The sequence below is a fragment of the Cucurbita maxima genome, unplaced genomic scaffold (genome assembly GCF_002738345.1).
Source record: "Cucurbita maxima cultivar Rimu unplaced genomic scaffold, Cmax_1.0 Cma_Scf00001, whole genome shotgun sequence".
Classification (NCBI taxonomy): Eukaryota; Viridiplantae; Streptophyta; class Magnoliopsida; order Cucurbitales; family Cucurbitaceae; genus Cucurbita; species Cucurbita maxima.
This window is the reverse complement of record NW_019272017.1, coordinates 6,863,650-6,886,587: the sequence shown is the minus strand read 5'-3', so window position 1 is coordinate 6,886,587 and position 22,938 is coordinate 6,863,650. Positions and strand designations below refer to the sequence as shown.

Below are 22,938 nucleotides of genomic sequence, written 5' to 3'. Positions count from 1 at the left end.
TTTTTTTTTTTTTTTTTTTTTTTTTTTTTTTTTTTTTTTTTTTTTTTTTTTTTTTTTTTTTTGTAAACATCATGGATAACACATCCTTTTGTAAATTTTTAATCATCAATGAAATTGTCTCATATAAAAAGGTATACATATATATATTTTGCGGTTGTGCCTTTTATTTCCAAAATATGGTGTTGCATGGGCAGAGCTTTAATGTGTTGCAATGGTTGAAGAAGAAGATAGCCACCTACTAGCTTTCTCAGTTGTGCTCATGTTTCGCTAGTTAGGGTTGTTTTTGCTGTTCTTTTTTGCTACTATCGGTAGTTTTTTAGTTCAAGAATATGACTTATCCTCTTTTCTTTTCATTTTTTGTTAATTGTTTTTCTATTAATAGAATTGTCCTGCTTCTGATGAGAACCATTTTAAGTAGAACAAGTTCTCTCTTTACTTCATGCCATTGATTGGGTATTCCGTTTTATTGTATCTTAGAGATTCTGCTTAAATTATTCCTCTTCCCTATTGTAAGTCCCAAAGTTATACTTTTCATATCATCATATGAATGTCTTTTTTTATGTAATACTATAGACCAGAAATTACTTTATTTTTATTTAGATCTTAATTTATCAGTTTTTTTTAATCTGAAAATGTAACTACTTCTATTATGATGTAGGGAAGAGAAATAAGCATTGCGGAGAAGACAAATTATCTTGTTTTTATGATTAATGCCTTTCAGGTATATGGCATGTTTATTTCAATTTAATTTTGAACAATTACTTGCTGTTTTATCAAAGGCTACCATTCATTACAGTACCCAAATAACCTTAGTTTTGTGATGAGAAGGATGNAAAAAATCTCTCTCTCCCTCTCAAAAAAAAAAAAAAAAAAAAAAAAAAGGAGAGACCATATAAGAATTGCTCAATTATATCTTTAATTTTATGAGAATTGAAAGTCTCAAGAATACTAAGAACGCTAATCCAACAAAAGGCAATTGAAAAACTAATGATCGGTAATATCGAATATGGCAATCTTCCTTGCACCTAATACACAAAATAGGAGAAGTCGAAAAACTGAATTTGGACTTAATCTGTTGTGTTGACTGTTCACAAATTACAGCTCATAATTCAAGAGTATATAATGAGTTTTTTCCCTCCGAATTGCTTTGGAAAGCATAGGGCCTGTTTATGCATGTCAATGTTACTATTTACCTTTAATGAAATGAAATAAGCTAGTGGTCAATAATTTTTCTAGGCTGGTGACCGTGTTTCTGCCAACATCTCCCTGTATTGTTCTTCTTTTATATCTTGTTGATTTTTGAAAACTAACTTCTGCAGAGCTTGGAGGATGAGATTGTCAGTGAGACTGTATTGAGAATAGCAGGCCTGCAGTCTTGGCACAGTTTATCTTATGGCCGTTTTCAGGTATGACATGTGCTCTGTTGCTAATCTTTTCTTGCCTTTGGAATGTGTAACAACAAATTTCTCTACCATTAATCTGCAGATGGAGCTTTGCCTTAATACTGATATAATAAAGAAATGGAAAAGGATGATAAAGAGAGAGGCTAAAGAGTTTATTAAACGAGGGGAAGTTTATGATCCACTGTCAACTCTTGAAGTGAAGTTTTTAAGAAACCTCATTGAAGAGTTCCTGGAGGTTGCCTGTCTCTCTGATTTAGATTATTTTTGTAATTTTTGTGCAAATCTTGACTATTATTTCTCTTATCTTTGGGAACCAGGTTTTGGATGGTGAAGTGTTCCCTCAAAGTAACTCAGGTGATGAAAATGATCAATTTGTTGCCAATGGATTGATAGATGGAGACAATGCTTGCATTTTGTATTGTGAGAGGTTCATGGAGTTTCTGATTGACCTTTTAAGTCAACTCCCTACAAGGAGGTATACTTAACTGCTGTGTCCATGATATTACATCCTTTGTTTGAATTTAAATCTTGATAAATGGAATTGTTCATAGTTTAATTTTTGATGGATCGATGTGCAGTAGGTCTTAATATTACTTGACCAGTTATGAAATGATAATTTATCCTCTCTCTCTCTCCCTCTCTCCTGAGATCTGTTAGCCTTCTTCTGTTGTTGGATTTCTCTCTATTATAGTTGACCTTCAATAGTTTTCCTTTTGCCCAAAAGTTGTTAATTTTATTTAAGTTTTATTTTCCCCCAATTTGCTGGTGAATAAACTACATAAATGGACTCTATGCGTATTGTGGCAGTTATCTCTGCATAGTGATTATTTATTTATTTATTTGTTTTGTTTGTTTTGATGAGAAACAAGAAATGTATTAGAGAGGGCCAAACCAAGGGCCACAAAAAACAGCCTAAGGGTGAGGGTAGGAGAACCCCGGCCAAAATCTAATGAATGAGTGCCTTCCAATTGCATATCGGATTTATTTTGTTGATCTACTTAAATTGATTATTGGGGCACTTGCTTTAGTTACATTTTCATGATGATTTTTTAAAAATGTTTGTTCTTTTAATCATGTTTGTCTCTTTTTTACCCTTGTTGGACCATTCAGATTCCTTCGACCTCTTGTTGCTGATGTTGCTGTTGTTGCCAAATGTCATTTAAGTGCTCTTTACAAACATGAAAAAGGTAAACTTTTTGCTCAGCTGGTTGATCTACTGCAGTTCTACGAAGGATTTGAGATCAATGATCATGTTGGAACACAGTTGACGGATGATGAGGTTCTCCAATCTCATTATGACCGTGTCCAATCTTTACAGCTTCTTGCATTTAAGAAGATTCCAAAGGTTAGTTTCTAAGTTGATTCAGAAGCAAAAAGGATGTTTTTCCTTTTCCATCGTAAACAAATAATACAATGATGACTAAAACAGTAGTTGCCAAGGTACAAGAGGGTACGACTTCTAAGGTGCAATGAAGTAAAAGGCATATTTAATTTTTTATTATTATTCTTTTTACTAATTCTGTTTTTGATACTTTTAATTTAATTTTTAGGTATGGCTAATGTATTTATCACTCTCTTCCTTTTAGCTGCGGGAACTCGCATTGGCCAATGTTGGTTCAATTCATAAACGCGTTGACCTTGCCAAGAAACTATCTGTGCTTTCTCTACCAGAGATGAAAGATTTGGTTTGCTCTAAGGTCTGTTAAATACCTGACTCTTAACTGCTATTATTCTGGGATGATAAAAATATAAAATTGAATGATGAGTTGATCGTTTTGTTCATATTTCCGATTTATCAGAAAGAAGGAACTTATCAACTTCAATATCGCTATTGTTGGACACATTTCATAGTTTTTCTATACTTATTTTCAGATAGGGACACCCCCCAACCTAGGGAAATGATTAATAAAAATGGCGTATGATTAGGGAACTGTGATCAATCCTGCATGAAAATGTAATGGAACAGAAAGAACTTTCCCTTTTTCTATTATACAATAGTTCAAAGCTAGGAAAAAGATTTGCATATTGTTTCTCATTTCGTTATGAAGTGTGCAATTGATCTTTTGAAACTAGAATCATGTAGTGTGAAGGCAATATTCAGGTTATAATATATCGTTAGGAATTCTGTTTGGGTAGAGGTTAGAAATAATAGGATACTAGAGGTATATTACTCTTGAGTCGAGGTCTGTAGTAGATGGTTATAAATAGAGGGATAGATGTACGTGAACAATGGTGCTTAATAGTTCAGCTTGTTTACTCGAGGGTTGGTTTCAAGCTCCTCTAAATTCTTGGGGGCAGATTTTTGTATTTCCTTGTTCTACAAATTCAGTATATTTCTTGGGTTTCTATCACGTTATTGTCAACTTTTTTTTCTTTGGGAGAGAACCAGACTTTTTTCCCAAAAAAAATAGGAAATACAAACAGAGGACAGGACATTCATTTGATGGCCAAAGGTGCTTATGTAAAGCTACTTAAATTGGTAAAATCCAAGAAAGCTGTATAAAATACAGACGTTCTTAAAGGAAAAGGTGCGATAAGAAGCTATAGATCTTCCTAAATGGAAAGACCATCTGTAGTCACTTCATTTTCCCTGAAAGAACATAAGATTCACGGAAATTATGAAACGTACCATAGAGAACTCTTTTATGTTCTTCTCACCCTCATTTATTTTTTCACTTATCTCTCATTTGGTTTGCTTTATGTGAGAGTTTGCTGCCAGCTTCTAATAACAAATAATTTGAAGCTCCTTTTTGGCTAAAATTTTGTGTTGCTTATGCAGCTCAAGTTAGTGTCAAAAGAAGATCCTTGGTCGGATAGAGTTGATTTTTTGATTGAGGTTGTTGTTTCCTTTTTCGAGAAGCAACAGTCTCAAAAGGAAGCCATTAATGCACTTCCACTATACCCAAATGAGGAGATTATGTGGGATGAGAGTGTTGTGCCAAGCATTAATTATTCGGGGGAAGGTTGCTTGGCACTTCCAAAGTTAAATTTACAGTTTTTAACGCTCCATGACTATCTTCTGAGAAATTTCAATCTCTTCCGCCTGGAATCAACTTATGAGATCCGTGAAGACATTCAGGAAGCTGTACCCCATCTCCTTGCCTACATTAATAATGAGGGACAAACTGCTTTCCGTGGCTGGTCAAGAATGGCTGTGCCTATTAAAGAATTCAAGATTACTGAGGTAAAGCGGCCAAATATTGGGGAAGTCAAGCCTTCATCTGTAACGGCAGATGTCACTTTTAGCATTTCTAGCTATAGAGCCCAAATAAGATCTGAATGGAATGCTCTGAAGGAGCACGATGTTTTATTTTTACTTTCTATTAGTCCTTCATTTGAGCCTCTAAGTTCAGAGGAAGCTGCCAAGGCTAGTGTTCCTCAACGTCTTGGCCTTCAGTGTGTACGTGGATGTGAAATTATTGAGATTCGTGATGAAGAGGGAACTCTGATGAATGACTTTACTGGAAGAATTAAACCGGATGAGTGGAAGCCTCCTAAAGGGGAATTGAGAACTGTAACTATTGCTTTAGATACAGCTCAGTACCATATGGATGTCAGTGCTATTGCAGAGAAGGGTACAGAAGATGTTTATGGGACGTTTAATGTCTTGATGAGGAGGAAACCGAAGGAAAATAATTTTAAAGCTATTCTGGAATCTATCAGGGATCTTATGAATGAATACTGTATAGTTCCTGATTGGTTGCAGAATATACTTCTTGGTTATGGGAATCCTTCTGCTGCTCAATGGTTTAACATGCCAGATCTTTTGGAAACAGTAGACTTTAAAGATACATTTCTTGATGCCGATCATTTGAAAGAATGTTTTCCAGATTATCAGGTTAAACTTTCTTCTACTTTTTATTTAAAATGATTTCTTAAATTAGTGAATTAATATCCTTGCCTCTGGTGTATATTATCAAAAGTATCCGAGTCTAAATGTATATGTTCATTTGTTCAGGTCTGTTTTACAAATTCAGATGGTGAGGAGATTTTGCATCCAAGTTCCCCTTTCCGGATTAGGCTTCCTAGAGTTCTTAGAGGTAGCAATCATGCCCTCCCGGAGAATAAGAAGTCTTCAGGCATTTCAAAGAATGATGTAAACATGATGGATTGTGCTGAGAAGGAGAAGCTTATAGTTGAGGCGTATACTCCTCCTGACCCAGGTCCTTATCCTCAAGATCAGCCAAAACAGAACTCTGTCAGATTTACTCCAACACAGGTTCTTTTTCAACTTTTTGCTCATCCTTTTTTTGCTCCTCTTTTTTCATGCAAAACTATTTTGACAGCTGTAAAGTGTAAGACTGTTGAACAATTATATTTTCTTGGATTAGAGCAACCAATCAATTATATGGCTTTCAATATTGTTGCTACCTGCAAAAGTAAGAAACAAAATTAATGAACTCCAAGATCCAATAATTTTTATCAAGATTATTGAAGAATGAAGAGTATTCAATTTCTTAGATAAGATTTTTGTTTCAAATATGCACCCACATAAGCCTTGGAGGAACTCCTTTGATGTTTCAGGAGCTGCAAACTAATAGTTAAATATTGGCATAGACCTTCCTCCATGAAACTGAAAAACAGACTACTCAGCAATTCTTTGGAAAAAACTACATCATCCAAGGCTTAAATATCTGTACAAGTTTCTCCCTTAGACTTCAGAGAAATAATAGGATTTTAGGGAGGTCCAGAATTCGGGCGAGGTTTGGGAATTCGCAAGTTTAATGCTTCTTTGTGGACAGCGGTCACTAGACATCTTTGTAATTATGGTCTTAGTTTTGTTCTTTTTTATTGGAATCCCTTTTTATAGCTAGCATGGGGCTCTTGTTAATTTTTGGCCTGTATTTCTGTATGCCCTTGTATTCTTTTAATTTGTTTTTTTTAATGAAAGTTTAGTTTCTTACCAAAAAAAAAAAAAAATAAAAAAAAAATAAGCACATTTAAGAAAATGATAAGGACTAGTACTTAAAACTGGATTTCCAATGCGTACATATCACAATGAGTTTATAGCTGGCTCTTTCATGAAATAGACTTTTCACTAATAATATGGAAAAAATGGGATTCTACCCAATCACTCCTGCAAGAAACTACTCCATATAGTTGCATTAGTCGTGGTCGAATTATAAGACTTGGAAAGTGGACAACTCAAATTATAAGTCATTTTGCATTACATTTCTTTAAACAAAGTTATTTATTTTTTTTTATGTGCATTTAATTTTCCTGTCCTTGTGTCGATTTTATTTCAGGAATAGGGAAATTTGGTGTTATGGAATGCACAATATACATATGGACTGTTTCTATTAGAAAAGTTGATGGAACTCTCTATTTGAATTATGAGACTAACCTTGTTTACTTCTTTTTAACTATAGGTTGGAGCAATCATCTCTGGTGTTCAACCTGGATTAACCATGGTTGTTGGTCCCCCTGGTACTGGAAAGACTGACACAGCTGTTCAAGTTCTAAATGTTCTTTATCACAATTGCCCATCACAGAGAACATTGATAATCACGCACTCAAATCAAGCTCTGAATGACCTATTCGAGAAAATAATGGAGGTAAATGAAGAAAACTGAACTGTTACTATCTTATAATTAATTAGGTCACGCCCTGTGTGTGAATGTGTGTGGGCACTACGGTGTTCATTTTTGTATACAGTTCATGATTTAAGCTATCATGGTGCATATACTTTTGAATCATATATTTATATATGTATGTATATACTTTTTCTGACCTCGCTAATGATCTCAGAGAGATGTTCCTGCCCGCTATCTGCTTCGCCTTGGTCAAGGTGAACAAGAATTGGCTACTGATCTTGATTTCAGCCGGCAAGGGCGTGTCAATTCGATGCTTGTGCGAAGGTTGGAATTGCTAAGTGAAGTGGCGAGGCTGGCAAGATCTCTCCAACTCCCTGAAGACGTTGGATATACTTGTGAAACTGCTGGATACTTTTGGTTACTGCATGTGTACTCACGCTGGGAGCAATTCATAGCCGCCTGTGCTGGAAATGAGGATAAATCAAATTTTGTCCAAGAGAGATTTCCCTTCAAGGATTTTTTCTCAAATTCACCAAATCCAGTTTTCACAGGTGAATCTTTTGATAAAGATATGCGGGCAGCTAAGGGGTGCTTTCGTCATCTTAAGACAATGTTTCAGGAGCTTGAAGAGTGTAGAGCTTTTGAATTACTCAAGTCTACAGCTGATCGTGCAAACTACTTGATGACTAAGCAGGCAAAGATTGTTGCAATGACATGCACTCATGCTGCCCTAAAGAGGAAAGATTTTCTTCGGTTAGGCTTCAAGTATGATAATTTGCTAATGGAAGAAAGTGCACAAATATTAGAAATTGAAACTTTCATACCAATGTTACTTCAGAGGCAGGAAGATGGTTATGCACGTCTCAAACGCTGCATTTTGATTGGTGATCACCATCAGTTGCCCCCAGTTGTGAAGAATATGGCTTTTCAAAAGTATAGCCATATGGATCAAAGTTTGTTTACAAGGTTTGTCAGATTGGGTATTCCTTATATCGAACTTAATGCTCAAGGTCGTGCTAGACCAAGTATAGCCAAGCTTTATAACTGGAGATATAGAGAATTGGGAGATCTTCCCTATTTGAAAGAGGCAGCAATCTTTCATAGAGCAAATGCTGGGTTCTCATATGATTATCAGCTAGTGGATGTGCCAGACTACCAAAGTAGGGGTGAGACTGCCCCTTCTCCTTGGTTTTATCAGAACGAGGGGGAAGCTGAATACGTTGTTAGTGTGTATATTTATATGCGTTTACTTGGGTACCCTGCAAATAAGATATCCATCTTGACAACTTACAATGGGCAGAAGCTTCTAATCCGAGATGTTATTAATCGTAGATGTGTACCATACAACTTCATTGGTGCCCCTAGCAAGGTATCTCCAAAATGGTTCACTTTATTCAAGCAATTACATTCTTTGTTGCTTATCGATTCTGAATTTTTAATCAATGGAGTCAGTATCCTTGTACACATCTTTTTTAGTTTTCTCAATTGCTTAGTTACTACGTAAACATTTGTTGTTGGTCTTTTGATTTGATGGTTTAACAAAACAGTCTAGGACGTGGATAAACTACCGTTTCTTCACCTGTCATCTTATTTTTGAAGTTTAGGGTTCTTCCAAGACAAAAAAAATAGGTACCCTTGAGTCTTCTCTTTGTAACAATCTCTATTGGTGTAAACGTATGGCTCCTTTTAACAACTGCAGCCTAAACTCTCTTTTTAACTAGTTGGAGAAACCATTTGTATTTCCTTTGTATGTGCTCATCCTTCGAATCATTTCATTTTATCTTATGAAATTGTTTCCAATCCCAAAATACTTCATGTAATATTCATGGGGCTGAGTAAGTGCCTTGCGTTCCTTACATTTGCATATATCTATCTTAACTTTGCTTCCAACATATCTGTAATCACTTGTTAACAGATCTTGTTTGATATTTGAATCTAGGTGACGACAGTTGATAAATTTCAAGGTCAGCAGAATGATTACATATTACTGTCTCTAGTTCGAACCCGCTTTGTGGGGCATCTTCGTGATGTTAGAAGATTGATTGTGGCCATGTCTCGTGCTCGACTTGGTTTGTATGTATTCTGTCGCCGGTCTCTGTTTGAACAATGTTATGAACTGCAGCCAACATTTCAACTTCTGCTTCAGAGGCCTGACCGACTTGCTCTCAACTTGAATGAGATAACATCTTACACAGAACGTAATGTTGCAGACACTGGTCCTGTTTACCATGTGAGTGGTAGTGAGGAGATGGCCAGCATTCTGGAACAGCTTTATCAGGTATTATCACAAACTTATTGCTTGTTTCAAATAGCTTTTGAAAAAAATGTTCTTTAATTGAAATTAATTTTCTTATCAGCACCTCTGGAAGAACTAAATATATAAAATGGGTTTAGTAAAAAGCTTATTTTGAGTTATTTAGATCATCAAATGTGATTTTTTTTCTGTTCTTATGTAATTTGTGTGTTAGTCATGCGGATTGCTGAACTTTTTCCCTGCAGATTCGGATCAGCAGCCACCAATATGATGGGTATATCACACATCCGGGCGATGACATACAGCAAAATGATGTTCCTACGCAAAATGATATGGATACAGAGCAAGCCAATAATGAAAGTGTTTCAGACACCACCGTGGAAACTTCAAAGACCGATGGCCTTGCAAATGGTACAAATGGTACAAATGGTACAAATGGAGATTCTTCAATTGAAAATGGTTCAACTGGGAATGAAGATCACGATGCTAAAAAATACGGTGGGTTGAAGGAGGAGCCTATGCTCGAGGATAGTTCGACTAAGAACGAGGATAATGAGACTGATAAAGATGATGGAAATACTGTGCTGCAGGAAAGTAATTCTGATGGAACAACTACAATGGAAGAATAATTTGGTTTGTTACCTCATTGACGTAATTGGTTTCTGAAATTTGAAAAATATGATTGACACGACGACGACGACGTCTCAACCGCCTGATGACATTAGCAATTTTAGAGAAGAGGACTAAACACTGATAAACTTGTAGGTGATCAAAGATTCAAGACGAGAGAGTTTCGAGCTGATCAGTCACTCCATCTTGTCATCCGAAAGGCATATCTTCGGTAGAAACACGGTCTTGCAAGGCTGCTAGAGATTGCTCGACAGACCGTCCTCAGTGAAAGAAGCCAAACTGATTTTGTGATTGAATCTGATTTCTAGCTGTGCTCAATATTGGGGGTATTCTGTGGAATTGGATTGTATATTTAAGCCTTTCATGTCCAGTAGTTTCAAAGTTTTTGATTTTGTAAAAGCATAGCTTTGAGGGTTAAATGAGTAGTAGAGATTATAATTATAATATAATTTCCACATAATTGATGCAATAAATAATTATAAATTTAGTTCTTAAAATTTTAAAATTTGAGATTTATGTATATTTTGAACTTTCAACTTTAAAATAAAAAATATTGCCTCAAAATTTTTAAATTTTTAAAATTTACGAAGTTATTAGATATAAAATTTAATTTTTTATATAATAAATCTTATTTTTTAAAAAAAAAATCCAATTTAAGCAAGTTCTATAATATATATATATATATATATAATTTAAAGAATGATTAAATATTTTTAAAAAAAATTAGAAATCATATACACTCAAACTTATTAGTATTATAAAAATATTCAAATAATTGTATTTTTCCACTTTTAAAATTCACCAGAAAATGATTTAGAGAGAGAGAGAGAGAGAACCCCAAGGTTTATGCTACTACCGAACATTCCAGTCTTAGGGTAATCGCCATTCCTTCATCTTCTCCTCGTTTCCGTAGCTCACCTTCTGATTACTCGCCGAATCCGTTGAAGCTTTTTTTCTTCTTCTTCTTCTGGATATGGAGGAGGAGATACGAACCTCTGTTGATTCGTCTTCTTCCGTCAATCTTCCTTTGCGGACCATCTGTCATGTGTATGCCGTTCTCTCATGGATTCATCTTCATGATTACTGCTTCAAATTTGTTTTCCTCAATTTCCTAATCTCATCCTTTTCGATTTTGAATGCTAATGCAGGTGCCACAAGCAATTTTCACAGTATACGTGTCCTCGTTGTAATTCTCGGTACTGTTCTCTGCAATGTTACAAGGTTGGTGAAAAAAAAAAAAAAAACCATGCATATTTTGGTCATCAGAATATTATAGTTTCACTGAGTTTAATTTTTAGGATTCTTTTAGGTTATTAGGAAGCTCTATTGAGTGGCTTATTTACTTGAATTGTTTTTGGGCTTGCAGTCTCATAGTAATCGTTGTACCGAGTCCTTTATGCGAGAAAATGTTGTTGAGGAGCTGCGGCAATTGCGGACGGATGATAGTACTAAACGTAAAACGCTTGACATTTTGAAAAGATTTCATTCGGAAGAGGAAATGGAAGACTTGGATGAGGATGGTATGTGGTCGCAATCCTTGACTCACCACTATTACTTTTTCGTGGCCAGGACTAGTTGTCTGTTGGCGGATTTTTAGCAATGTTAAAAGGGCTATTGAGGCTTACGCCTCTTTTGAACCTTCAGAGACTTGTGCGTCTGTGAATGATTAGAAGAATTATATTAATTTCCCTCATCCTTCAAATAAATAATAATGTTCGAGTTGACACAATGTGAACTATTGCTCCTTGTCTACTTCTATAACCTTGAAAGCATTGAAGATAAAAATTTATGGTATAAGTCGATTCAATTATTGATAATATCGATTTCTAGTTAAGTGGCGATTGATGAGGTGATTTTTTTTTAATATACTTCTATATGACTATTATGTTTAGTAATACTTAGTCCTTAGAGTTAGTAAAGATGTCATTGATTATATTTGAGGCTTACGTCTCATACTTGCTCAAGATCATCTTTAGCCTTTTAAAACATTTGATTCTAGTACTTGGTTGAGTGATGCTTTGCTTCTGTAGTTGAGCCATGTTATCGTTACTTTTATAAGTTTTTTAATGATAAAATTGAAATGAAAATTTCTTTTTGTGAAGCTATTTTAACGAAGTTTTGTCCTTAAATCTTCCAACAGCTTATTATCTGCTATAACATGACTAAAGACTTTTTGTGCCTTGCAGATTCAACTTTATCCGAGGAAACTATTGAAAAAGTTCTTGCAGGTAAGTTCCTTGGAATCACTTAGAAATCATTTATTGTGATAAGTCTTGATTCTACCTGAATTTCTTCCAATGCTTTTGAACAGATTTTTCAACTCTTCTGTTTTCATGATGTGTACTCATCCGTAGGGTTTCTACAAGTTCATTTTTTTGAGTTTCGACTGTCTCCAGGTATTAAATCGTCTGATTCACATTGATGAACATAGATTTTTCTTCCTAATTTCTGTAGGTGGCCAACTCAGTTTTGATGATCTGTCTGCGGAGGAGAAGAAACGTTTCTTAAGAGCTATGGCATCAGGAGAGTTGAGCAAGATGATTGAACCTTGGGAAGCTTGGTGGACGAAACCTTCTGCTAGAACCATATCTCTGAGCAAAGAAGGAACACCACTTGTTCAACTCCATGCTGAGCAGCAATCGACAATTTCACTAACAAGTGGAGTAGAAGCGAACCAATCAAGTGAAATTCCTCGAGCACCCGATACCCCATTACCTCTGCTTAGCAAGCTTAGTTCTGCGAAGCCATCACCTCTGTTGGCTGTTCATCTGGTTGATATCATCTATAGTTACTGTTTCACACTTCGCTTGTATAATGGAGACTGGCAGTCAGATGCTATAGGATCAGCTCTGGTTGTTTTGAGTGTCTCCTCTGTCTTGGGCCAAAGTGGTCAACCAGAAACAGTTCTAGAAGCCCTATCATCTTGCTTGGAACAAACCTGCTCCCCCGCTTACCGACACGTGGGGGGCTTGCAGCTTGGATTGAGTCTTATCGACGATGTTGCAATCCTGCTTTCTCTGGGCGATCCTGCTTTAGTGTGCTTGCTTTGCGACTTGCAGAGGCTTATTCAAGCTGGGGAAAGAGATTTGAAATCAGGAAAGAGGAGAAAAAAATCTAGATGGTCAGACATTGGCACTAAGCTTAAACACGCTGACAGGAAGATCTTTTTCATCATGTGCTGGGTTCACGAGCAGCCAAGTGAAGCTTGGTCAACTTTGGAGAATATTGTGAAAATGGAGAAGAGTTCAATAATGGAGTTTGAGCATCATAAAATGTCTACAAAAATGGATAGTAAGGCCAAAAGCAGCGATAAAGTTTTGATAGAGGAGATAAAATGAGAATCGTGTGCAAACAATGTGTATTTGTTGTGTATTATCTTTGCCCTGGTATACATTAAGGATCCATTATGGCTTGGAGATCCTATTTGAAGGGTTTTGGATAACCTATATGCTCAATCCTCGGAAAAAATATAGAGAGGGAATGCTACAACTACGATATGAGTGGCTGTTGTAATTTCTCAGGTGCTAAAAAATACATCAAACAAGCTCTTTCAGGGGCCCTGTCTCTTACAACTTACAGACAGTCTACCACAAGACCTATACTTCCTCAGAAGCCTCCTTCAATTACTCAGTGCCTCTCTTCCTGCTATGCCTAACTGATTGGCAAACAGGCGGTGGATTCAATCTACAAGTATTTCTATCACTTGCTCGTCTCAAACAGCCCATTACTTCTCTCCCTTGGTGCTTGATTATGACCATTTCCCTTCCTTCGACAAATTTAAATTCAGTGGAAGGTCTGTTTGCAGGCCTATTAGCTTTATAATAGCTTATGAAACCCCAAAATATGGACAATGAAGGTAATTTACATTCACAAGATATGGTAGTGTATTCCTTTCATCCTTCTCTATGGTGTTTATGAAATATGGTTCTTTGGAAGTTAATTCCATCTCTACTACATAATTGAACATAAGAGTTTCTTCTCATCCAGCTCTTTGCTACAGAATTATCAGCCAAAACCCGGTGCTTAAAACGAACCGACACCAAAATCAGATAGGATTATAAGCAAATAAGATAGAAACCTACAATAAACAAAACTTTTGGCCAAAAACTGGCTAAAAAACACAAGGCATGAATTTTTAAGCTAATGATAGAAACAAGGTAGTTGGCTAACTTTATTTGGATTTTGTAGTTGTCTTACTGACAATGCCATCAAGTTTTTCTTGCAAGGGACAATCTCTGACTGTTTCAAACAACCATAAATTTAGCACAAGTTTTAAACAAGCATCTGTTAAGAGAGGTTCTTCTATTCTTTCCTTTTTTGCTCTGTTTCTTCATTACAAAGTGGTTTCATGCACTTGAGAAATGGATTGCACCACTGTAAGTTACAGAGGGCTTTAGTTAATGTAATATATATTGGCTACAGATCATAGAAGGATCTACATAATACTACACACTTTTTTATAAAAAAACGAAATGATAAGATAAGGGGAATATATTCAGTATCCTATAAACAGGAACTTATTCTTGACACAATGTTAAGAATGCACAGATTCTCACTACAATGTTAATGGAAAACAAAAAACCCTCTCAGTCATGTTGTTCACACCCATTTCAGCTTGGTGAAGTTCTAAATGTTTTATCATCTAATGATTCCAAAATTTGTCTTTCTCATCAAAGACGAATCTTCCTGTAACGGCCCAAACTCACCGCTAAGAGCTATACCTTTCGGGCTTCTCCTCAAGAATTTTAAAACACATTTGCTAGAGAGAGGTTTCCACACATTTATAAATAATGTTTCGTTCTCCTCCCAACCGATGTGGAGCCTCACACTCACTTAGAAACCTCTGTGGGGCCTCACTCTTTCACTTAGAAACCTCTAATCTTTGTTCTACTTTCTTGAAGAGTGGAGAATTAATGAACTTAGCTGTGAGCATACTCTTCATCATGAATAGCAAGATTCTCTGTTAGGTAAAGTAAGTACTTTCTAAGCATATATAGGCAAGCAATATATGGGTTGTTCATTGAAGTAGTGAAACCTCACGGCCACTGATTTGTCTTTCTTCTGATGGCTCGTGAAGACGCAAAGAACAAAGAGTGCTGCCATGTAGCAGCAGATGTTCCAAACCAGCCTCAGCCATCAGGTTTTTTTTTTTAACTCTTTTCTTGTGGTTTGTGTGTGTGTGCGTGTGTGTGTGTGTGTAGATGGGGAAAGATTCTTATGTAAATCTTGTTTCAACTCACTTATCAGAAAAAAAGAGTTTTCGATGCCCACATACACAAAAGAAAGGGAACAGAAACTTCCTTGAAGGATGGTAAGTGTAGTTCTCAACCACTGTTCTTTCTTTCTGCAGTTTCATTGGTTACAAGTTTTGGTTCACTTTCGTAAGCACTCTTTCTGATTTAGTGTAAGAATTCAGGAAGATTGTCTTTTCATTGTGCAGATGCACATTGTTTTATCTGTTTACTGTGTGTTTCATAAACTAGTAGTGATTTTCAAAATTCTCTGCAGCATCTTTGCTTTGTGCTGTTGCTGGATTTGTGATGCTTGCTTTGATGTTAGTGTGACTGTGTGATTAACATCAGCAGCAGCAGGATTTACGCCATATGCATAGCCAACAGACAACTATCTAGCAATTTTACTGTTTAAGACATGACTGGATGTACTCATGTGATGTGATATATCTCAAACCAAATATTAGCTAAACACTTTTTTCTCTTCATATTGTATTAGTTCTTCCAGAACTCAGGCTGCTGTTCATATTTTCTTGTGACTTCCAACCTTATAAGTTTGAAGTCATTGTAATGAGAAGTGAAAACGTGTGAAATAGAGAGATTTTCTCATCCACAAATGGGTTACGCCTCACCAAGCCAAGAATGGTATTGATTATCCAAAGTATGTAAAGAACCAATCTAAAACAATTTGTTTTCTCGACTACGATGGTATAACCGAACAATTACTGGATCATTGAGAAGCAGTTTAATGTCACCAAGGCAGCCCAAATCTTGTGGTTTGAGAAATCTAGAACAAGACTGAATAAAAGGACGAATTTGATGATGTTTTTAACAAACTTTCGTGTTTAGACATTTAAGTGGTTGTGTAAAGATCATGGTTTATGTAACAGCTCAAGTCCATCGCTAGTAAATATTGTTCGTTTTGGCCCGTTACGTATCGCTGTCAACCTCACGATTTTAAAACGAGCTTGCTAGGGAGAGGTTTCAACACTCTTATAAAAAATGCTTCGTTCCTCTCTCCAACCGATGTGGGATCTCAAAATCCACCCTCCTTGGGGGCCCAATGTCCTCGCTGGCACACCGCCCAAAGTCTGGCTCTTATACCATTTGCAACAGTCCAAGCCCACCGCTAGCAGATATTGTCCACTTTTGCCCGTTACGTATCGCCGCCAGTCTCACAATTTTAAAATGCGTCTACTAGGGAGAAGTTTCCACACCCTTATAAGGAATGTTTCGTTCTCCTCTCTAACCAATGTGAGATCTCATACAACGAAATTACCTGCAACAAGATAAATTGAAACACCAGCTCTTGTCCTAATTGCCTGAGGTCCTTCCGAGAGAGACGCCTTTTTAACAATGGTTTCAAGATAATCTAATGAATTCCAGGTGTTGTTGTGCTGCTCTTCTATGATAAGCCAATCTAGGAATCCAGACGCCTTTTTCAACTCTTTTTGTACTTCAAAAGTTGAAATTACTTGCAAGTATGAATTCACATTCGTATTTCAACGCAAAATCTTTGGAGGAACTGAATAAGTAAAGCCTAATGCATCCTTAACTACAATGGTTTATGCTGATCAAACTGGACATGAATGTTCAAGGACAAAATCATGGTATGTATATATATATGCTGTTAAAATTTGCTCACAGGTACCTAAATTATTGAAGTTGAAATAGCTCCAGCTGTTGTAATACCTTTGCGATGGCTGATTCCAAGCTTGAATCCCCTTTCTTGGATAAATCAACAAGCACTGACCAAGCAGTTTCTCCATATTGGACTCCATGCTCCTCTATTCTGAATATCCTCTCCAGAATCCACAATGCTTTCTGTTGAGTATCAATGTGGCCTGAGCCTAAAACTTTCAAGATGCCTTGAACTCCACACATCTTAACTATGTACTTGCTTCCATTGTCACAAATTTCATCTTCCAAAAGCGTGGTAAGAGCACTGAGGACGGCTTCATCTACTTCCCTTTCTTTTCCTTCCAAAATTTGGATCATGGGAGGGATTGCATCAGCCTTGACCAAACAAAATGTGGTTTTTATGAAGCATTGCCTTCCATGAACTTCACAAACTGAATCTTTTGAGTAAGGAACACACAACCATCTTGTAGTCCGGGACTTGCTAAGAGAGAGCGAGTTCTGCGACAACTGCGCTAGTGAAGTTGCTGCTTTGCACTGAGCAATGGCTGACTTGCTTGACAGCAACTTCACCAGTAAAGGAATTACCCCTTGTTCTGCTGAATGAAGCTGTAATTTCCTATCAAATGGATTCGTAAACTGTACTAATAAACCCGCTACGCTTTCTGACAACAAAGATACATAAACATCTGAATTAGCTAAGCTGGAGTTCATGATGGATATCAAGATGGGTAGGAGGTTTGCTTTTCTCAGCATATCTGTTGCTTTCTTTTGAGTTACAGAAACATTACTCAGTATACCAACTGCAAAGACCCTTTCAGCTTTGCAACTTGTAGAGGAAATTATACTCAGAATTACACTGATTTGGCTCTCTTCTAGCTCTTCTGGTGCATCTTTGGATAGAGTATAAAGCAATTTTAAGGCACCGCTCTTGATCTTAGTATTGTTTTCCATCACAAAGGGAAAGAGAAGCTGGATTGCACCATTCTCCACCATGTTTATCCTAACTTCAAGCGCACTGGAATTAGCAACAATGTTATTGAGTGCTTGTAAGAGATGATTCTGAATGACTGGACTTGATAAGTTCAGAAGTGAGAGCATTTGCAAAGCCATTTCATGGTTCATCAGAAATGACTCTGATTCAGACATCCTTGCAAGAATTGCAGCTGCAGGTTCTCGAAGAGTCATAAGCACAGAGGTTACAGAGAAAAGGAGTTGAAGCAATGAAATGACCATCCCAGAATCAATCAATCGCTGGACATTTTCGTTCAAGCCTGAGAGGCTTTGCAATGCGCTTAATGCTGATAATTTGGCTTCAAGCTTTTCAGTACGGAACATTTGGACAAGAGGTTCTATTGCCCCTTCTTCTCCTAGTGAGGCTTTGCTTTGTTCGGTGTGTTCCATCCTTGATAGTCCCGTTGCCATAAGGATCTTATTCATGTCAGAACCTAAAGACATGGAAAGCATTCAGCATAGATAGCTCATGAATTTCTTAACCTTAAAAGCATAAATATCATTCTTTTTATGAGCTAGAAATCCAGATGTTTATAACTAGACGCGAATTTGGATCCTCGAGCAATCTAGATTCCTTTGTGAGAGGGATGTTCGATGGACACTAGAATCAGCCACATACCTCTAAATTTTTATGATATCGTCTACTTTGGACATAACTCTCATGGTTTTGTTTCTAAAAGATCACCTAGAAGGCCCGTACAAATAGAGATAGTATCTCTCACTTGTACATTTACGATCTTCCCTTTATCTAGTCTATGTGGGACGTTGGTCGCCCTGTCAAGCAAGACGCTTTTAACTTTGCAACGATATGATTATTGTATTGAACCCCACTAAATGATAGACATGATATTAAGATAAGGCATTAGTTCTTCTTAACCGAGCTACTATAATTGCTCCCAGGTGTCCTGTCTAGTTCTCAAAGTATGTTCTGAAAAAATAAGAAAAATGCATACTAGTTGGAGTTTTTGCTTACTTTACCTTCTTTCAAATGCTGTACCATTGGCTTAAAATAGCCAGCTTCTGCCATGTGGAGCACATTCTGGGTGTTCACTGACAATACATTCAACAATTTCCTTGCATTACAGGAAGCAATCTGATCGTCCCCATTCAGAATGGCAACCAACATAACAATACAACCCTGAACTCTGCCAAGCCGGCGCCTTACATTAACAAGATCACTGAGTTCCAGCAACAGCCCCACAGCTTCCCTCCTCTCCTCCTCGTCCCCAGCCAAAGACTTGACCAATGTTGACAAGGCTCCCACATTTGATATCAATCCCTGCAAATTATTGTGTTTCAGTGGATTGAAAATAATGGATTCAAATCAGATGCAATAGTCTTGTGGTGTTCTACCTTGCTTGCAGGACTGTTCCAAACAAGATACCTAAGTACTTGAATGATTATAGATTGATTCGCGGATTTGCTAGAATCCATACGATTCAGCAAAATCGAAACGATTCCCTCTTCGTTGAGCCATTCATCATCAACATTTTTATTATGTATCAACTCTTTCAACCCCACAACTGCAAGCTTGAATTCATCATCATTTCCATACTTGAGATGATGTGCAATGTCACAAACTCTAGTGCTAATTTGTTGTTCTTCAATCTCTTCCACTCTCAAATCACATACGAACTCTGTGGTTCGACTAGAAGTTGAAGTTGAAGTAGGACTGCAATTCTCACTAAACTTCAGGTTCATCAGTTCCTTGTGCAACTCCCCAATCTTTGCTTTGAATTGCGTAGAGACCTCAGCAGTAGCAAACAGAACAAGGCCCAAGGACCGGCCAAGATCATGGGCAATAGACTCAACATGTTTCATCTTTTGGTTGGGGACATTTATCAAACACTTGGCACGCATTATCTCCTTCTCAAGAGATCCAACAGCTTTTCTGATTGATGGGGTGTCCATGATCTTGTCATACTCCCTCAAATCACTGAAAATTGGTGGGATTCTTTCCAAAACAAGAGCTAATTCATTAAACATCTCCTTTTCTGTTTCAGAACTCTTGGATATGGAAGCTAACTCATCCGTAGACGCTATGATTCCAGAGATAACCTCAGAGAAGGTTCGGTTTTCGATCTCCTTCACCTGTTTCATCTCTCAATTGAGTCTCATGAACAACAAAGAACAGAAATACACAGAAATGCTCAAAAGGGTCAGTGATGAATTCAAAGTAGAAGAGGAAATATAAAGAAACAAGAACAAGAACAAGAAGAAGATTGGAAAAAAGACAGAGAGTTGCAGTTAAATGAGTAGCTGTAGGCATGAACTTTGAACTGGAAAACGTAATAATAAACGTTAAAGGCATAGTGTTCTGTGGGGCTGAGGACATCTTTGGTGTTTATTGGAGCATTGGGAAGGAGGGATCGGATAGGAGTGGCGGACGGCCGTGTCGCTTGGCCAACTCCCTTTGTCCGTCCCTTGCACGTTGGAATGAAAACGACTCATCGTTGACCAAGTCTTTTTTATTATTTTATTATTATTATTTTAATTTTTATCGGTAGTTTTGACTTAATTTTTTATTTGGTCTCAAATTATTTGCATTTTGCATTTAGTTTTTATTTAGTTCACTGATTTTAAGTCTCCATTTTAATTTCAAGTTAATTAATTAAATATAATTATATAAATTTTAATTAATTTTAATAGTGATGAAAAAAGTAATAAAAATTTATTTAATTATTTTAAATTAACTAATAAAAAATTAACATTAAGAACTAAAGTGAGCTTTGTAAAATTTTTTAAGGGGAATATGTAAAATCTCAAAATTCAGGGGCAAAAGTATAGTGTTTTGAAAATATAAGGACCAAATTAAAATTAAAGTACTTTTTTTTTTATATATAAAATATACTATATTGCAACTACCATCTTGAATATATATATTACAAGAAATAATATTATTTTTAATAAAGTAAAAAAGAAAATATTGATTTGTGTAATATGATGTCACTATAATCTATATAAAATGAATTTCTAATTAAAAGGAAAAGGCAAAATAAATTATAAAGGGAAAAAAAAAACTTAAATTTCTCTTTCATTTAAATTAAATTGATTTATATGTCCCTCTTGATTCATATAAATAGACTTCAATATATTAATATTTGCAACCAATTTATAAATTTTATGCTTTGATTTGCACTAAAAGAATTTATAATTTGACAAAAATAATAATTATAAGAAGTTCGAGTTCATACGTTATTGACTATAAATTAAGTCTTATTCGTCTTTGTCGTTCTTTAATAAATTCAACATTCTGTGAGACAATCCAAATGGATGTTTATCTATGCTTTGTCTATACCCGAGCATGTTCTAAATTATTAGAAAAAAATTGGATTAAAGGAAATATAGTTTTTTATTAAAAAAAATAGAGAAAAAGAGCGGAATAAATATTTTTAGGAATAATCTATCGGTTAAATATTTATGATGTTATCGTTAATATAAGTACAGCTGAACAACAAAGGCGTCATTTATTTTTATGGAGGTCCGAGATTCAAGTTCTCTCTCTAAATTTGTCAAATATAATTTTTTTATTATAAAATAATTATTTTGAACGAATAATTTACTAAACCTATTCACTGAATAAAAAAAATTAGTTTAGCTGACTTATTATTTTTTTAAGATTGGTTATTTAAATTCTCATACACCATATTTGTTGTACTAAAAAAAATGTGTTTTTTTAACAACTTACGACACGACTTGGATCACGGGATTTCGATTTACATAATGGAGCATGTATGAAAGGTTTTAACCCGAGCAACAAGATACAAACGTTTCGTTGATATATGAAAAAAAAAAAAAAAAAAGAACGAATACTTGTATGTAACATTCTACTAAGAATTTCTTGAATCAATAAGTACTTCATAACGATATCGTTTTTTGTTTTTTGTTTTTAACACCAAGCGTAATCCTGTTTCGTTGATTTTACTAGATTTTACTGGGCTTATTAGTGGTCGAAAATGGCTCAAACTGTTCCATTAAAGGTATAATGTTTGGATATGAATGTTGTGTAGCATATGATGAAGATGATAACCTTTTAACTCAGCAGATGATAGCTGCTGAAGGAAGAAATTCTCATGTTCTACCAGAAACTTACTGTCATGCATTCCTTCTCTTTTCCAATAAGCTTTGTGTGTCCCATCTCTTACATCATTTTCTTTTCTTTTTTTCGGGATATTTGTAAATCCTTATCAAATAATGAACTCAACCGTAAAATTTTTGTGTTAGGTTGGTTCGAGTTGTTCGGGGTCAGATTTACAACTTAGCGTCAATGTATACAACTCAATAGATCTTTTAAAATTAACAATAAATTTGAGTTGGTTCTGTTCGAACTCAAGAACTGACAAATCAATTCAATCCACAAAATCTTCATTTATTTGAATCAAACTCAATCCAAATAAGCTCGTAATCCAACCAAATTTTTCGAGTGATTGGGAGTTGGGTTGGTCGGGAATTTAGCCTATTTCATGTTAACTTATAGGGTTAGGGAACAGATGAAAAGGCTTACATTATGAAACAAAAAGCAGAAAGAAGAGAAAACATAGTTTATTATTTGATTGAACACAACAAGAACAAGAAGAGTGAAGAGTAGTAGTAGCAAAGGAAGCTGACTCCAAAATAAACTCTTGGTTTCTAAAACTTAACTATGCGGTAAAGCTTATTATTCCATGGCATTATAAGAGCTCATGAGCATAGTTTGTTTCAAGGATGAGTGGGGAACACTGGCGGATAACGTGGCTTTGGAAATGGCTTCTTGAGGATTGGGTGATGCGGAATTGGCTTCTTTGGAGCTGCCTTCAAAAGCGGCTTCTTGTAGAATGGTATGTGGTGTGGAATAAGCTTCAATTTCTCTGCTTCGGTCTCTTCCCCTTCTCCTTTGGTGCCTGCATAAAATGAAGACAGACATGATCAAAACAACAAGCATTTTTAGCCTGAAAATGACCCAAAATGAGCCTAAAAGGTTGGTGAAGGTACCTTGGGCGGCCTCCAACTTACCCATTTCTTGCTCTGCTGCATAGCAGAGGTTGGCAAGCAAAAGGAAGCAGAGGAGCATGGAAACAGTCTTCATTGCAAGAGGAGAGAATTTTGGTGAAGAAGGCTTTTAGGATGAGTTACTCAGTGTTGCCCATACTCATCCCATTTTATAGTGCCTAAAGCTGTGTGATTGCTAACTAAAATTCATGGTTTTTTGACCTCTCAGGTGGCTAAGGGCGTTTGGGAGTGAGTAGGTAATCTCA

General features: G+C 36.0%; 3 protein-coding genes and 1 long non-coding RNA gene across 5 annotated transcripts in view; 3 read left to right on the top strand and 1 right to left on the bottom strand.

The window, feature by feature from the left end:
- Positions 1-10,276, top strand: part of LOC111487318 (intron-binding protein aquarius-like) — a 12,241-nt gene extending 1,965 nt beyond the window's left edge. Inside the window, exons 3-14 of the mRNA XM_023134733.1 lie at positions 659-721; positions 1,320-1,406; positions 1,486-1,638; positions 1,721-1,878; positions 2,514-2,748; positions 2,990-3,100; positions 4,183-5,241; positions 5,362-5,622; positions 6,773-6,958; positions 7,152-8,306; positions 8,877-9,215; positions 9,437-10,276. Coding sequence (XP_022990501.1) covers positions 659-721; positions 1,320-1,406; positions 1,486-1,638; positions 1,721-1,878; positions 2,514-2,748; positions 2,990-3,100; positions 4,183-5,241; positions 5,362-5,622; positions 6,773-6,958; positions 7,152-8,306; positions 8,877-9,215; positions 9,437-9,820 — 4,191 coding nt within the window. The 3' untranslated portion in view covers positions 9,821-10,276. The remainder of the gene's footprint in view (positions 1-658; positions 722-1,319; positions 1,407-1,485; positions 1,639-1,720; positions 1,879-2,513; positions 2,749-2,989; positions 3,101-4,182; positions 5,242-5,361; positions 5,623-6,772; positions 6,959-7,151; positions 8,307-8,876; positions 9,216-9,436) is intronic.
- A 352-nt stretch (positions 10,277-10,628) lies between these two features.
- On the top strand, positions 10,629-13,725 carry LOC111487403 (zinc finger HIT domain-containing protein 2). 2 transcript variants are annotated; one of them, XM_023134900.1, is made up of 5 exons: positions 10,629-10,868; positions 10,970-11,042; positions 11,188-11,341; positions 12,008-12,049; positions 12,276-13,725. In XM_023134900.1, exons 1-5 carry the CDS (start codon positions 10,795-10,797, stop codon positions 13,157-13,159), a joined length of 1,227 nt encoding a protein of 408 aa, XP_022990668.1. In that variant the 5' UTR covers positions 10,629-10,794; the 3' UTR covers positions 13,160-13,725. The 2 variants fall into 2 exon arrangements, with proteins under 2 accessions (XP_022990668.1, XP_022990596.1); XM_023134828.1 differs by having other exon boundaries at positions 12,267-13,725.
- Positions 13,726-14,762: 1,037 nt separating this feature from the next.
- LOC111489869 lies at positions 14,763-15,669 on the top strand. The gene is made up of 3 exons (XR_002719479.1): positions 14,763-14,961; positions 15,069-15,132; positions 15,330-15,669. It is a non-coding gene; the product is annotated as an uncharacterized LOC111489869 (long non-coding RNA).
- An 858-nt stretch (positions 15,670-16,527) lies between these two features.
- LOC111489427 (U-box domain-containing protein 44-like) lies at positions 16,528-19,839 on the bottom strand. Its single transcript, XM_023137665.1, has 3 exons — positions 19,058-19,839; positions 18,683-18,983; positions 16,528-18,138 (listed from the first exon to the last, which is right to left on the bottom strand). The coding sequence occupies exons 1-3, from the start codon at positions 19,802-19,804 to the stop codon at positions 16,709-16,711; spliced, it is 2,478 nt and encodes an 825-aa protein (XP_022993433.1). The 5' UTR covers positions 19,805-19,839; the 3' UTR covers positions 16,528-16,708.
- Between the last annotated feature and the right edge of the window lie 3,099 nt (positions 19,840-22,938).